Consider the following 12,143-nt stretch of genomic DNA (forward strand, 5'->3'; position numbering starts at 1 on the left):
TCTCTCTCTCTCTCTCTCTCTCTCTCTCTCTCTCTCTCTCTCTCTCTCTCTCTCTCTCTCTCTGTGTCTGTCTTAAACAATTTTTTCCCCTCAATGGGCTCATCAGCGGGTTTGGAGCTGTCCAACCAGCCTAGACTGGCTGGCCAGTGAGCCCCAGGCATTGGACATAGTGCTCAGCCATTTTATGTGACTCTGGTGATTGAACTCAGGGCCTGATGCAACCAGGTGCTTTAAGCTATTTCCTTAGCGTGGAAAAAAGTTTACTCAGTAGTTAACTTGCTTCGAAGATATTTAATATGAGATAAATGGCTACTTCAGACTCGTGGACTTGAAATGTTATACTGTGGAAAGCATTATGTAACGTGATGGATATTTTATTGTCTAAGTAGACTATGAGAAAAAATGGGTTTTATAAACCTAAATTAACTATAATTTTACTTTTTTTTTTTTTTTAAAAAAAGAGACTATAGTGATACTGAAACGGAAGGAGAGATTTTCAATTCCTTAGTGCAATATTTTGGTGATAATTTGGGGCCAAAAGTTAAAGGGATGCCATTGGTTGAAGAAACTTCTTTACTCGAAGATTCATCAGTGACTTTACCTGTGGTAATAATTGGTAAGTTACTGTATTTCATTTCTTAAAGCTAGTTACTACTTTTACGGCTTTTATCATTTTAAGGTGTGTATGTTCTAACATTGTATTGAAGAAGCTCCCCACCTTAACACAGTAGAGGTTTGCATGTTCCTACCATAAACACTGGTGCACATCTGAAGGGATGTGTATGTTACTCTGATCTCCAGTGTAGACATGCATTAAAACGCTACCCTGTGCCTCACAAATATGTACAACCAATAAATACCTTAAAAGAACAAAAATATAAGGGGATGCTTCTGTGAAATGGAGACAGATAATTAAGGACAGAATTATAAAGTATTAAGCTGTTTGATTTGTTAAAATAACCATCACCAAGTCTTTGGAGAAGCATTGACTTCTATGATAGAGGCCATGCTGGAATGCAGTAGCAGTGACATTGTGCTCTGCTGCGACATTTATGATTACCTAAAATATTATTTCACTCCTGTCCTTTGTATCACCTCAACAGATAGGATCTACAACTCTTACAATTAAGGTGTTCAATAATTCAGACTTTTGAAACTTTTGATAATTACCTGCTATTTATATTTTCATCTAGTGTTCAAACTTGAAGTCACACAAGACTTGCCTCAAGATGATAGCATTATGGTGGCTATTCTGAACCGTTACCTTTCTAAAATGTTTTAGAATACATATTTAAGTAAGCTTACCGTTAATGAGTTTTTTATTGGAATTGCATTAAGTCTACAGATCAAGTTAACAACATACAGTAATTTTGAGGCTTCCTATCTATGAACATAGAATAACGTATCATCTATTTAGGCCTTTTTAAAATTATTATTTCTTTATTCAAAATTTTGTGGCATTCTTTATGTAGCTCTTATACATATTTTGTTAAAATTATGCTAAATTTTTTTTTGATGTAGTTGTGAACGATAGTGTTTTTTATTTCAAATTCCGTTCTTCATTGGTGTAAGAGTGTTTGACTTTCGTATATTGACTTGTGTTCTTCAGTTGTGGCTGTAACTTGTCGTTCTGGGATCTTGAGAGGTCAATTCCTGGGATTTTCTATATAGATAATCATGTTATTGGCAAACAGTATTTTCAGTATTTTGTTTTTACCTCTTTTTCTCCAATCTGTGCATCTTTTATTTCATTCCTTCACACCATCCATTATGGTGATGAGTTTCTGGTTTTTTTAGTTTTGTTTTAACATGACCGATGTCATGTTGAAGTTTGCCTCTTTCAAATTTACTATATTTTTTCAACTCCCAAATGCAATGCTGTGTTTGGTCAAATGGCTTTTCTTGTATTTGAGGATATTGCCTGATGAATTTTCCTGATTTTTTTTAAATATCTCCCCCCTCTCTCTTTTTAAATGTGTGTGTGCATCCCTGCATGTATGCCCACAGTACTACTTGAAAGAATTGATTTTCCTTCCACTGTGTGAGTTCCAGAGATTTAATTCAGATTACTAAGGGTGGCAAGAGCCTTACCCTGCTGAGCAGTCTCTCCTGCCCTTAGTCCAATTCTACATCAGTTGTAATAAAGAAGTAGCCTATAAAATGTGTATTTCTCAAGAACAGGTCATCCAAGAGAAGTAATTTTGGAAGTCAGTAACACAGAGTTGAAGCCTTAAGTGACGAGATACTGAAAGACAGAAGACAGAGGTCAGAAGTGTGTGAGTCCCAGGTTTTAGTTGATTGAAGAAGGAGGAACAGGTGAGGGGAAACGCCAAGCAAGAAGAGGATCAACTTACGTCATTTTACTTTTTTTAAAACAGGAAATGGACCTTCAGGAATATGCCTGTCATATATGTTGTCAGGGTACAGACCGTATTTATCACCGGAAGCCATGCATCCAAACTCAATCTTACACAGTAAGCTAGAGGAAGCAAGGCATCTCTCCATTGTTGACCAGGTATCGTGTGCTGCGTCAGTTCTAGAAGATTTTAATGCCTAAAGAAGTATATTTCTTTGTTGTAAATCCTTCATTCTAAATAATGCTGTTTATTTTAGCTTTATAAATATATTCTGATGTCATATCTAAATTATATTGAATATTTGAGCAAAAATTCCCAAATTATTTCCTAGTGGAGTTTTTAAAAATTTTATGTGACCTGTGGCTGCAGGTTTATGTGAGAGAGTGAGCGCGTGCCCTCATGTAGGCCACAAGTTAACTTTGTGTTAATTCTCCAACTGTCCGCCATGTTTTTTGAAGTGAGGTCTCTCGTAGGCCTTAATCTCAACCTAGTAGGCTAGGCAGCCTAGCCAGTGAGTGAGAGAAGTCTTCCATGGCCCCCTCCACTGTGCTGTGATTAGAAGCATGGCCCACCATGCCTGGCTTTCAAATATGGGTTCTAGTGAAAGGACTCAGGCTCAAAAAAGCGCTTTGTAGCCTGCCGGTGAGGGTCTGACATGTTCTCTGTGCTGAAATCAGCCTGGGAAGCGCTGCCTTTCCCATCCTACCGACATCCCTGTGCCACGGTGGCCTCAGCTCTTAAATGGCTTTTCTTAAAGTCTCGTTTTAAATCTAAACGTTGCCTACATTTATTTTGCCAAGCAAAATATTATGAATGCGCTCACTCTCTGGAAACTGTTGAGTTGGAAGTCCTGGCTTTCTCAGGCTCCCCTTTCTCTCTTTCCCCTTCCATTCAGGACTTAGAGTACCTATCCGAGGGTCTGGAGGGCCGGTCCTCCAATCCCGTGGCAGTGCTGTTTGACACGCTTCTTCACCCAGATGCGGACTTTGGGTATGACTACCCGTCTGTGCTACACTGGAAGCTGGAGCAGCACCATTATATCCCCCACTTAGTTCTGGGGAAGGGCCCGCCTGGGGGGGCGTGGCACGTGAGTATGACGTTCTCCCGTTAGAGCAGGGTGAAGTGTTTGTTATGTTTGCCTTAATAAAGCCAACTTGGTTTTTGTTTGTTTTGTTTTTTTCCAAGACTGGGTTTCTGTGAATATCCCTGACTGTCCTAGAACTCACTTTTAGATTAGGCTAGTCTCAAATTTAGAGATCTACCTGCCTCTGCCTCCCAGTTGCTGGAATTAAAGGCGTGTACCATCATGTCAGGCTTCCAACTTGAGTCTTTAGCATACACTAATTATAGGTAGTTAAGCCAGATTTTTCTTAATGATATAGTCTTAGAGCGGATCTATACTACCTTGTATAAATTGTATAGAAAAAAATTAGCCAGGTGGCAGTGGTGGTGGCGCTTGTCTTTAATCCCTACACTTGGGAGGCTGAGGCAGCTGATCTCTGTGAGTTTTGAGGACAGCTGCTGGTCTTTAGAACTAATTACAGGACAGCTAGGGCTGTTATTCAGAGAAACCCTGTCTTGAATAACCACCCTCCCACACCAAAACATAAGAGGACACTTTTCATAATAAAGTAAATTTCTTTAGAGCTTAGAAAAATTTCGCAGGGTATTTTGAAAACCAGTGTCTATTACTTCCATGAATTTTCTTTCTTTTTTTTTTCTTAAAAAGATAGGTTTATTTTATGGGTGTGAGTGTTTTGTCTGCATGTATGTCCGTGTACAACCATGAAGGTGGCAGGCGCCCACAGAAGTTAAAAGAGGATGTCTGAGCCCCTGGAACTGGAGTTACAGATGGTTGGGAGCTGCCTGTGGGTGCTGGGAATCACACCCTGGTCCTCTGGAAGAACAACCTGTGTTTTTAACCACTGAGCTGTGTCCCCAGCAACTATTTCCATGTATTTTCAAGATTTAAATGAAAAAATACTGTAAATGAAAGGTTTAATTAGAACAAAAGACATTTCTCACAGTTCCAGAACCTATAAAGCCTGGCTTTAAGCCCATTTCGTGATTTAGTGTTCTGTTGCTGTGAAAAGACAAATGACCAAGGCAGCTCTTACAGAGGGAGCTTGCTTAGTTTCAGAACGTTGGTACATTGTGATCACGGGGAGCGTGGCAGCATCGTGGTGGCACAGTGCTGGAGAAACAGCTGAGAGCTTCGTCAGTATCCACAGGTAGCAGGCAGAGAGAGTGACGCCTCCTCCAACAGGGCCACACCTGATCCTTCCAAATGATGACGCCGGCTGGCCAGTAAGCAGGCACGTGTGTGAGCCTGGAGAGGCCGTTCTCATTCAACCACAGGGTCACCATTTGTCCTCTGCTGCTGCTCTTGCTCTTGAAATCTTGCGTTTGCTGAAGATGTGTTGAAATCCCCAGTAGTTAGTCATGTGTGAAAACCTGCCCGCAGAGCCGCCAGGCAGGGAAACTTGGTATCCGCAGATAAATAGATATGTCAGTCAGGCTAGGCTGGCCCTAAACTCTCAGGGACGCAAAGACGGCTTTGAACGTCTGCTTTTCCTACCTTAACTCCCAGGTGTTGGAATTCCAGGTGTGTTGATGAGGTGCCGGGGACAGCAGAGCTGTGTGTATGCTAAGCAAATACTCTGTCAGCGGGGCTGAAGCCTCAATCTGCATGTAGATTTGTGTTGACGTCTGTGTCAAGTGCACTAGTAATCACCGTAGTTCACAGTCAGGAGGGACTACCATGGTTACAGAGGCACAGCATTACCCAGATACACACGCACTAAGTAGAGGATACCACAGGCATCAGCTCATCTCAGAGGCTGTGCAGGGACTGACCTTTTTTAGAAATGTAAAACCGTGACTCAGCCTGGCCGAGTTCAACACTTCTCACTTTGATTCCTTGGAGAACATTGATGGTCTTTTTCGTCATTAGGCTGTCATCTCCTTTTCTCCCCGTACACTCCCCAGACTGCATTTGCATCTTTGAAGAACTGTTGCACGTACACTTGGACAGTGCTCCTGTCTCCTCTGCCCATCAGAACACGGTCGTCCCAGTGGACAGTGCTTCTGTCCCCTCTGCCCATCAGAACACTGTCACCCCAGTGGACAGTGCTCTGTCACCTCTGCCCATCAGGACACGGTCGTCCCAGTGGACAGTGCTCTGTCACCTCTGCCCATCAGGACACGGTCGTCCCAGTGGACAGTGCTTCTGTCTCCTCTGCCCATCAGAACACTGTCGTCCCAGTGGACAGTGCTTGTCACCTCTGCCCATCAGGGCACTGTTGTCCCAGTGGCAGCTGGCATCGATGGTGTACACATTACATAGATTCAAGGCCCGACGGGTGTATATGAGACCATGTGTTAAGAAATTGAGGCTGGAGAAATAGCTCAGTGGCTAAGAGGTCCTATCACCCACTTGGTGGCTCACTACCATCTGTAGTGGGATCTGGTGCCCCCTTCTGGTGTGTGTGTGGACAGGTCACTCATCACATAAATACAAACCATTATATGTATTTTGTCTTTCTAAAAATTGCATAAATAAACCAGATACGTGAGACCCTGTGTCAAAAAATTATACATGTGACTGAATATAATGTATTATAATGTGCCCATTCTCCGTGCTGGGCTGTGTAGAAATGGGAAGTTGTGAGAACAGAGCCTCTGTCCACAAGAGCTGAAGGGACCTAATGGTGATTGGGAAGGTGTCTTGGCCCTTGGCTTTTTTGCTTTGTTTTGAGCAAAGCAGAAGTAGGTGGAGGAAGCTTGAGAGGTTTACTTCTTGATGATAACTAACCCAGTGCTGAGTTGAGTCTGTTTCTTAGGCAACCGCTGATTATTTTTCTATTTTTAGAGTGATTATATTATATCCAGCTTAGTTCAGATTTCAAAATTATAATTGATAGAGAAAAGCAGTCTAATTAAAAAGAAAAAAAATCCATAAAAAATACCAAAATGAAAAAATAAAATTTTGGAAATTAGTGAACTTTCTTTTTTAAGAAATAAAAATGCTGATTTGTTCTTTAACACGTATATCTTAATTATTCTGATCATAGACCAAAGCTAGTGCTGTTATTTGTTTCATAAATATATACTACAAGTAATATCAAATGGTGAAAATATATGAAGGTCTTATTAGAGTGAAAGTTTAGAGGAAATATAAATGAGAAAACATAAGGTGCTTTTATTTCTGAAAACAGTTAATTGCGTTAATAGGATTAACTCCAGGTGCACCGCTTTTCTGTCGTTGACTGTTATTGTTCATGTCTGGAAGCAGAATCCATGAATCCATAGTGCTTGTACACCACTCTTGGGAGCACACTTTATATGGCCTGAGTTTGTACCTTGTATTTGTTTTCAAAAGGTAATACTGCTTTTCTTTATCTGTACTTTCAAACTAGAATATGGAAGGCTCTATGTTGACAATAAGCTTTGGAAATTGGATGGAGTTACCTGGACTTAAATTTAAAGATTGGATGTCAAGCAAACGAAGGTAAAGATCGAGCTATACTAGAGTTCCTTGATGTGTGAAGAAAAGGGGACGCGGTATCTGCATGCTGTGTTAGACAATCCACCTAATTCGGTATCTCTATTGCATCTATTTTCCTGTTGTGTGACTTTACCCTTTATGTCGGGGGCGGGGGTAATCCGTTGGTTTTATGTGCTGTTTCCTTTACCTGGTTTCTGTGCTGGACTCTTGTGACTAGTGATGCAATCAGTGCTGATGTGCAGATACCTCTGTGCTCTGTTGACGTGAAGCCCTTTGGGTAAATACATACCCGGAGGTGGTGTAACTGTCATGAACGGTCTGGTATCGTGTTTGGAGACCCTCCATACAGATTGTCCTAGACCAGTGACTAGACTAGTTGTGTTCTTACTAGCATTTGTTATGTGTTTTGTTAATGACTGTAGTGTGTCATTTTATTCTTTTGACTTTTTGGGGGTCCGCCACCCAGCTCCTAGATAAATCACACATGGAGGCTTATTCTTACTTAACTAGCTGGCTCGGCTCTACTTGTTTCTGGCCAGCTTTTCTTAACTTAAATGATGCTGGCTACCTCTTCCCTCCGGGCTGTTGACTTTCTCTGTGGTGTGTGTGGAGCTGGGTGGCACCCTGATGCTCTCCTTTCAGATTTCTCCTTCTGTTTATTCTCTGCCTGCCAGCCCCGCCTCTCCTTTCTCCTGCCTTCCCATTGGCCATTCAGCTCTTTATCAGGACCATCAGGTGTTTTAGACAGGCAAAGAACCACAGCTTCACAGAGTTAAACAAATGCAGCATAAACAAAAGTCACACACCTGAAAATAACATTCCCGAACAAATGGCTGCCATTCCGACTAGGGTAAGAAAATGAGATCAATGCTTTATAAAGCACGAGGGTAACTGTCAACTAGCGCAGTGCTGGAAGAACTAAGATACGGAAGCTTCCTAGCTCGAACAGTAACCTGAAGCAGAAAGTGCTCTCCTCATGGGTTCTTTTTCCTTTTCATCTGCAGGAACTTAAAGGGGGACCGTGTTATGCCAGAGGAAATAGCTCGCTACTATAAACAATATGTGAATGTCATGGGTCTTCAGAAGAATTTCAGAGAGAATACTTATATAACCTCTGTATCGAAACTCTACAGAGACCAAGGTGATAATGGTGGTCAAGACAGAGATATTTCAACAAAGCGTTTACAAAACCAGAAGTCAAAATTTATCAAGAGAAACTGGGAAATCAGAGGCTATCAGCGAATAGCAGGTGGTTCTCATGTTCCCTTTTGCCTCTTCGCTGAGAATGTAGCTCTTGCAACAGGAACCTTGGATTCTCCTGCCCACCTGGAAGTGGAGGGGGAAGAGCTTCCTTTTGTGTTCCACTCACTGCCCGAGTTCGGTGCTGCTGTCAACAGAGGGGAGCTGTGTGGCAGAGTGGACCCAGTGCTGATCGTGGGCTCCGGCCTCACCGCGGCTGACGCGGTGCTGTGTGCCTACAACAACAACATCCCTGTGATCCATGTCTTCCGCAGACGAGTAACTGACCCAGGCTTAATTTTCAAACAGCTTCCCCAGAAGCTGTATCCTGAGTACCACAAAGTGTACGACATGATGTGCACTCAGGCACACTCCGCAGACTCGGACGCTGTGTCTGAGTACACCAGCTTTCCTGAGCACCGTGTGCTCTCCTTCAAGTCAGACATGAAGTGCGTTCTTGAGAGCCACTCGGGACTGAAGAGAATATTTAAGCTGTCCGCAGCTGTGGTCTTGATCGGTTCCCATCCTAACCTGTCCTTTCTGAAGGAACAAGGGTGTTACCTAGGCCGCCACTCCAGCCGGCCAATAACCTGCAAGGGGAACCCTGTGGAGGTCGATGCGTACACCTATGAGTGTGTGAAAGAGGCCAACCTTTTCGCTCTGGGCCCTTTGGTTGGAGACAATTTTGTTCGATTTTTAAAGGGAGGGGCACTGGCTGTTACACGCTGTTTGGCTACGAGACAGAAGAAAAAGCAGCATTTGTTTGTTGAAAGAGGAGGAGGAGACGGGATAGCTTAAAGAACATTCACGAGTACTTTACAGGGACACTTAACCATTAAAGGTTTTTAACAGTGGTTTGCAGTGTATTGGCTTGAATTAACTGGGAGAGCCTGCAGCTGCTAGTCTCTAAAGTTAACAAAGCTTGGTGTCCCAAGTTGTACTAAAGTGTATCAAGGTGTCACTTTCAGGCAGATCCAAGCACTGCCAGCTCGGTGTACTGCACGCTTTCATTGAACTAGGATGCTCCTTTCTAACTTGGCATTTATAAAGCCAGTCATTAAGACAGAAATCATATTTAGTTCATATTGGGTCACCTTACTCCTCAAGGGATGGTCCAAGGGCCAGCAGCATCAGCTTCCTCTGTATCTCATTAGGAATTTAGGCTGACTGCATTCTACAGGATCCCCAAGGGTTATCTGTATAGTCACTAGATGAAGTGTGAAGTACAATGGCCTACGTGAAACTATAGAGTGTGTGTGCTGGGGCAGGATACAAGGAAGCATTTCCAACTCAGGTTTTATTTATTTTGAAATTAGCAGCTATATAAACCTAATTTATTACCAAATATGATGGTCTTTAAAAATATTTTTACTGTTAAAACCTAGGTAGGTATTTGATATCCTTACTTTCTCATAATGTAACACGTCAATAATGCTGACATCCAGGAATCCACCAGGATCCTTTTTACAGACTTATTCTGTTTAGTCACCGTAACATCTAATGAATCTGATTCTCAATTCAATAAATTGTGGACGGAACTACTGACCCTTGTGTGCACACTGAGTTAATTTCTATTAATGGAATGAAGGTTCGGGGCATGCTAAGTGCTGGAACTAGAATACTGTGGGTTTGCTAGAATTATTAGAGAGGTTGATGTGGGAAATAAGATTGTGTCTTTTTCCGTTCTCAGAAATCTGTAACAATGTTCACTTCGAGGGAATGACACACCCTGGTTATTGATTTATCTCCTCTAATAGTCTCAATTGCATTTTCATACAGACAGTGAAATGTGTTAGTGCTAACAACAGATCTTCCAGAGTTCTTGGGGAACTGAAGTTTTCAAAGTCGCCCCCCCCCACTTTGGGGGATATAATTCTATCTAGGATGCCCACTGAATTTGTTTTCAGCTTCTTAAAATAGATTTTCAACACCAAGTCTGAGCCTCCGCATACCTGTGAACACCTGCACACGCACTTCAACAGGAGTCCTGGGCTTCAAGGCTGACATACGGTTACAGTGATTCAAGGAAAGGAGTCTGAAGGAAGGATGGGTAAACATAATAAATCATAACTGAGGTTTTATAAAGTTGCCAAGGTAGTTTAATGCGAAAAGATACTTCCTCCAATAAACTGAGTTTGATATTCCTATGGGGGAAGACCACCTGACTCATACTTTATAAAGTTGGGGGTTTTAAGTAGTATTATGGAAATATTAAAATGTAATCTTATGGTCTACCATTAAGTCTTGGAATCAACGAGTACTCTGTGTGTGTGTGTGATAGGAAAAAAAAAAAAAAATCAAAGAAAATAGGCAAAAGTGACTTTACCAAACTTTAAAGTTTGGATTGGGGACGTAGCTCAGAAGGTAAGAGTGCCTGCCCATCAAGCAAGTGCTCTCCATCACTGGGACACCTCTGCAGCCTGTAAAAGGAACCCCTGAATCTGGGACTAGAAACCTCTAGTGCCTATTCCTTCACTGTGCAGAGAAGGAGCAGCAGTTTAGACATAGGCTTCCTATTTCATAAGCAAAGAATTTGAAAGTAACATACAGGATGAGAATAAAGTCATGATATTTATAACTTGTCTCTATAAAATGTAGTTATGTTCTGAAATCTGGTAACAGGTAGAATGTCCCAAGCATTATATGTAAGGGACACAACACACACACACACACGTTCCAGAAAGACCTAGCAAATAAATGTGTGTGGTGGTTTAAAAGGGAATGATCGCCCAAAAGGTGTGGCATTTTTAGGTGTGACCTATTGGAGGAGGTGTAGTCTTGTTGGAAAGTGTGTCACTGTGGAGGTGGGCTTTGAGGTCTCATATATGCTCAAGATACTGCCCAGTGTCTCAGTCCACTTCCTGTTGCTTGCAAGATGTAGCACACTGAGCTAAATCTCTAACACCATGTCTGCTTGCATGCCATGTCCCACCATGATGATAATGGACTAACCCTGAGAAAATGCAAACTACCCCAATTAAATGTTTTCTTTTGTAAGAATTGCTACGGTCCAGAAACAGCTGACCTGAGCTAGTGGGAGCTCACTGACTCCAGACTGACAGCAAGGAACCTGCATAGGCCCAAACTAGGCCCTCTCAATGTGGTGGACAGTTGTGTGGCCGGGGCAGTCAATGGGGTAACAGGCAGTAAGGTCAGGATTTTCCCCTAGTGCTTGAACTGGCTTTTTGGAGCCTACTTTTTATGGAAAGATACCTTGTCCAGCCTAGATATGGGGGGGGGGGGCTTCATTCGGTCTCAAGTGATGTGCCAGACTTTGTTGACTCCCCTTGGGAAGCATTATCCTCTCTGAGGAATAGGTGGGGAATGGGGTGGGTAGAAGGGGGGGGGGGGAGGAGGGGAGGGAGAGGGAACTAGGTATGTAAAACAAGAAAAGACTTTTTTTCCCTCTTTTTTAAATAAGAGAATCGCTGTGGTCATGGTATTCCTTTAGAGCAACAGAAACCCTAAAACACACACATACACACCTTAATTGCTTCTATGTTATATTCTAACTAAAAAAGGCAAGATTGCTAGAGAGGCAGAATTTCCATGGACCAGAAACCTTTCAGTTTGTAATAAAAGATTTGTTATACTTTGTAGAATACAATGTACAATATACAGAGTTAAGATCCACTTCTCTATATTAAAATATTTGAAAAACAATTCATTTCCTGTTATTTTATGTTTTAGGTAAAAGACAACCTTACTGCCTCTACTTTACAGACTTGAATCTTAGAAGAAAAGGCAGTCACTGTGCTCAGGAATCCCACCAAAACCAGGTCCATCCCTCTCTGGTGTGACCTAACCACATAATGAAGTTTGTACACTACCTCAGTCTCTTGTACTAAGTGATATGGGACATGTTCTCACCACTGAAGTACTTCACTTAGGTCACATCAGTTTAGTAAAGCTTACAAGATAACAGAAAAGGTTCCACTGACATGTCTACCATCTTCTAATGTAACATGAAAGCGAACACGGCAGAGTAATTACACGTGTAATTTCTGAAATGTTATGCAAGGAATTTGAATAATGCTTCA

At 42.0% G+C, this 12,143-nt stretch overlaps 1 protein-coding gene across 7 annotated transcripts in view; it reads left to right on the forward strand.

Annotated features, from left to right (window-relative positions):
* Window positions 1-9,648, forward strand: part of Osgin2 (oxidative stress induced growth inhibitor family member 2) — a 16,086-nt gene extending 6,438 nt beyond the window's left edge. The window contains exons 1-6 of one of the 7 annotated variants that reach the window (XM_050164539.1): window positions 477-616; window positions 2,177-2,276; window positions 2,379-2,515; window positions 3,253-3,444; window positions 6,776-6,867; window positions 7,869-9,648. In XM_050164539.1, coding sequence (XP_050020496.1) covers window positions 2,411-2,515; window positions 3,253-3,444; window positions 6,776-6,867; window positions 7,869-8,901 — 1,422 coding nt within the window. In that variant the 5' untranslated portion in view covers window positions 477-616; window positions 2,177-2,276; window positions 2,379-2,410 and the 3' untranslated portion in view covers window positions 8,902-9,648. Of the gene's footprint in view, window positions 1-461; window positions 617-2,176; window positions 2,277-2,378; window positions 2,516-3,252; window positions 3,445-6,775; window positions 6,868-7,868 lie in introns of those variants that run through there. The other 6 variants (XM_050164559.1, XM_050164584.1, XM_050164549.1 and 3 more) reach the window with 6 other exon arrangements.
* The last annotated feature ends 2,495 nt before the right edge of the window (window positions 9,649-12,143 follow it).

Source organism: Alexandromys fortis, unplaced genomic scaffold, assembly GCF_014885135.2.
Source record: "Alexandromys fortis isolate MF-2015 unplaced genomic scaffold, M_Fortis_MF-2015_v1.1 scaffold_18, whole genome shotgun sequence".
Lineage (NCBI taxonomy): Eukaryota > Metazoa > Chordata > Mammalia > Rodentia > Cricetidae > Alexandromys > Alexandromys fortis.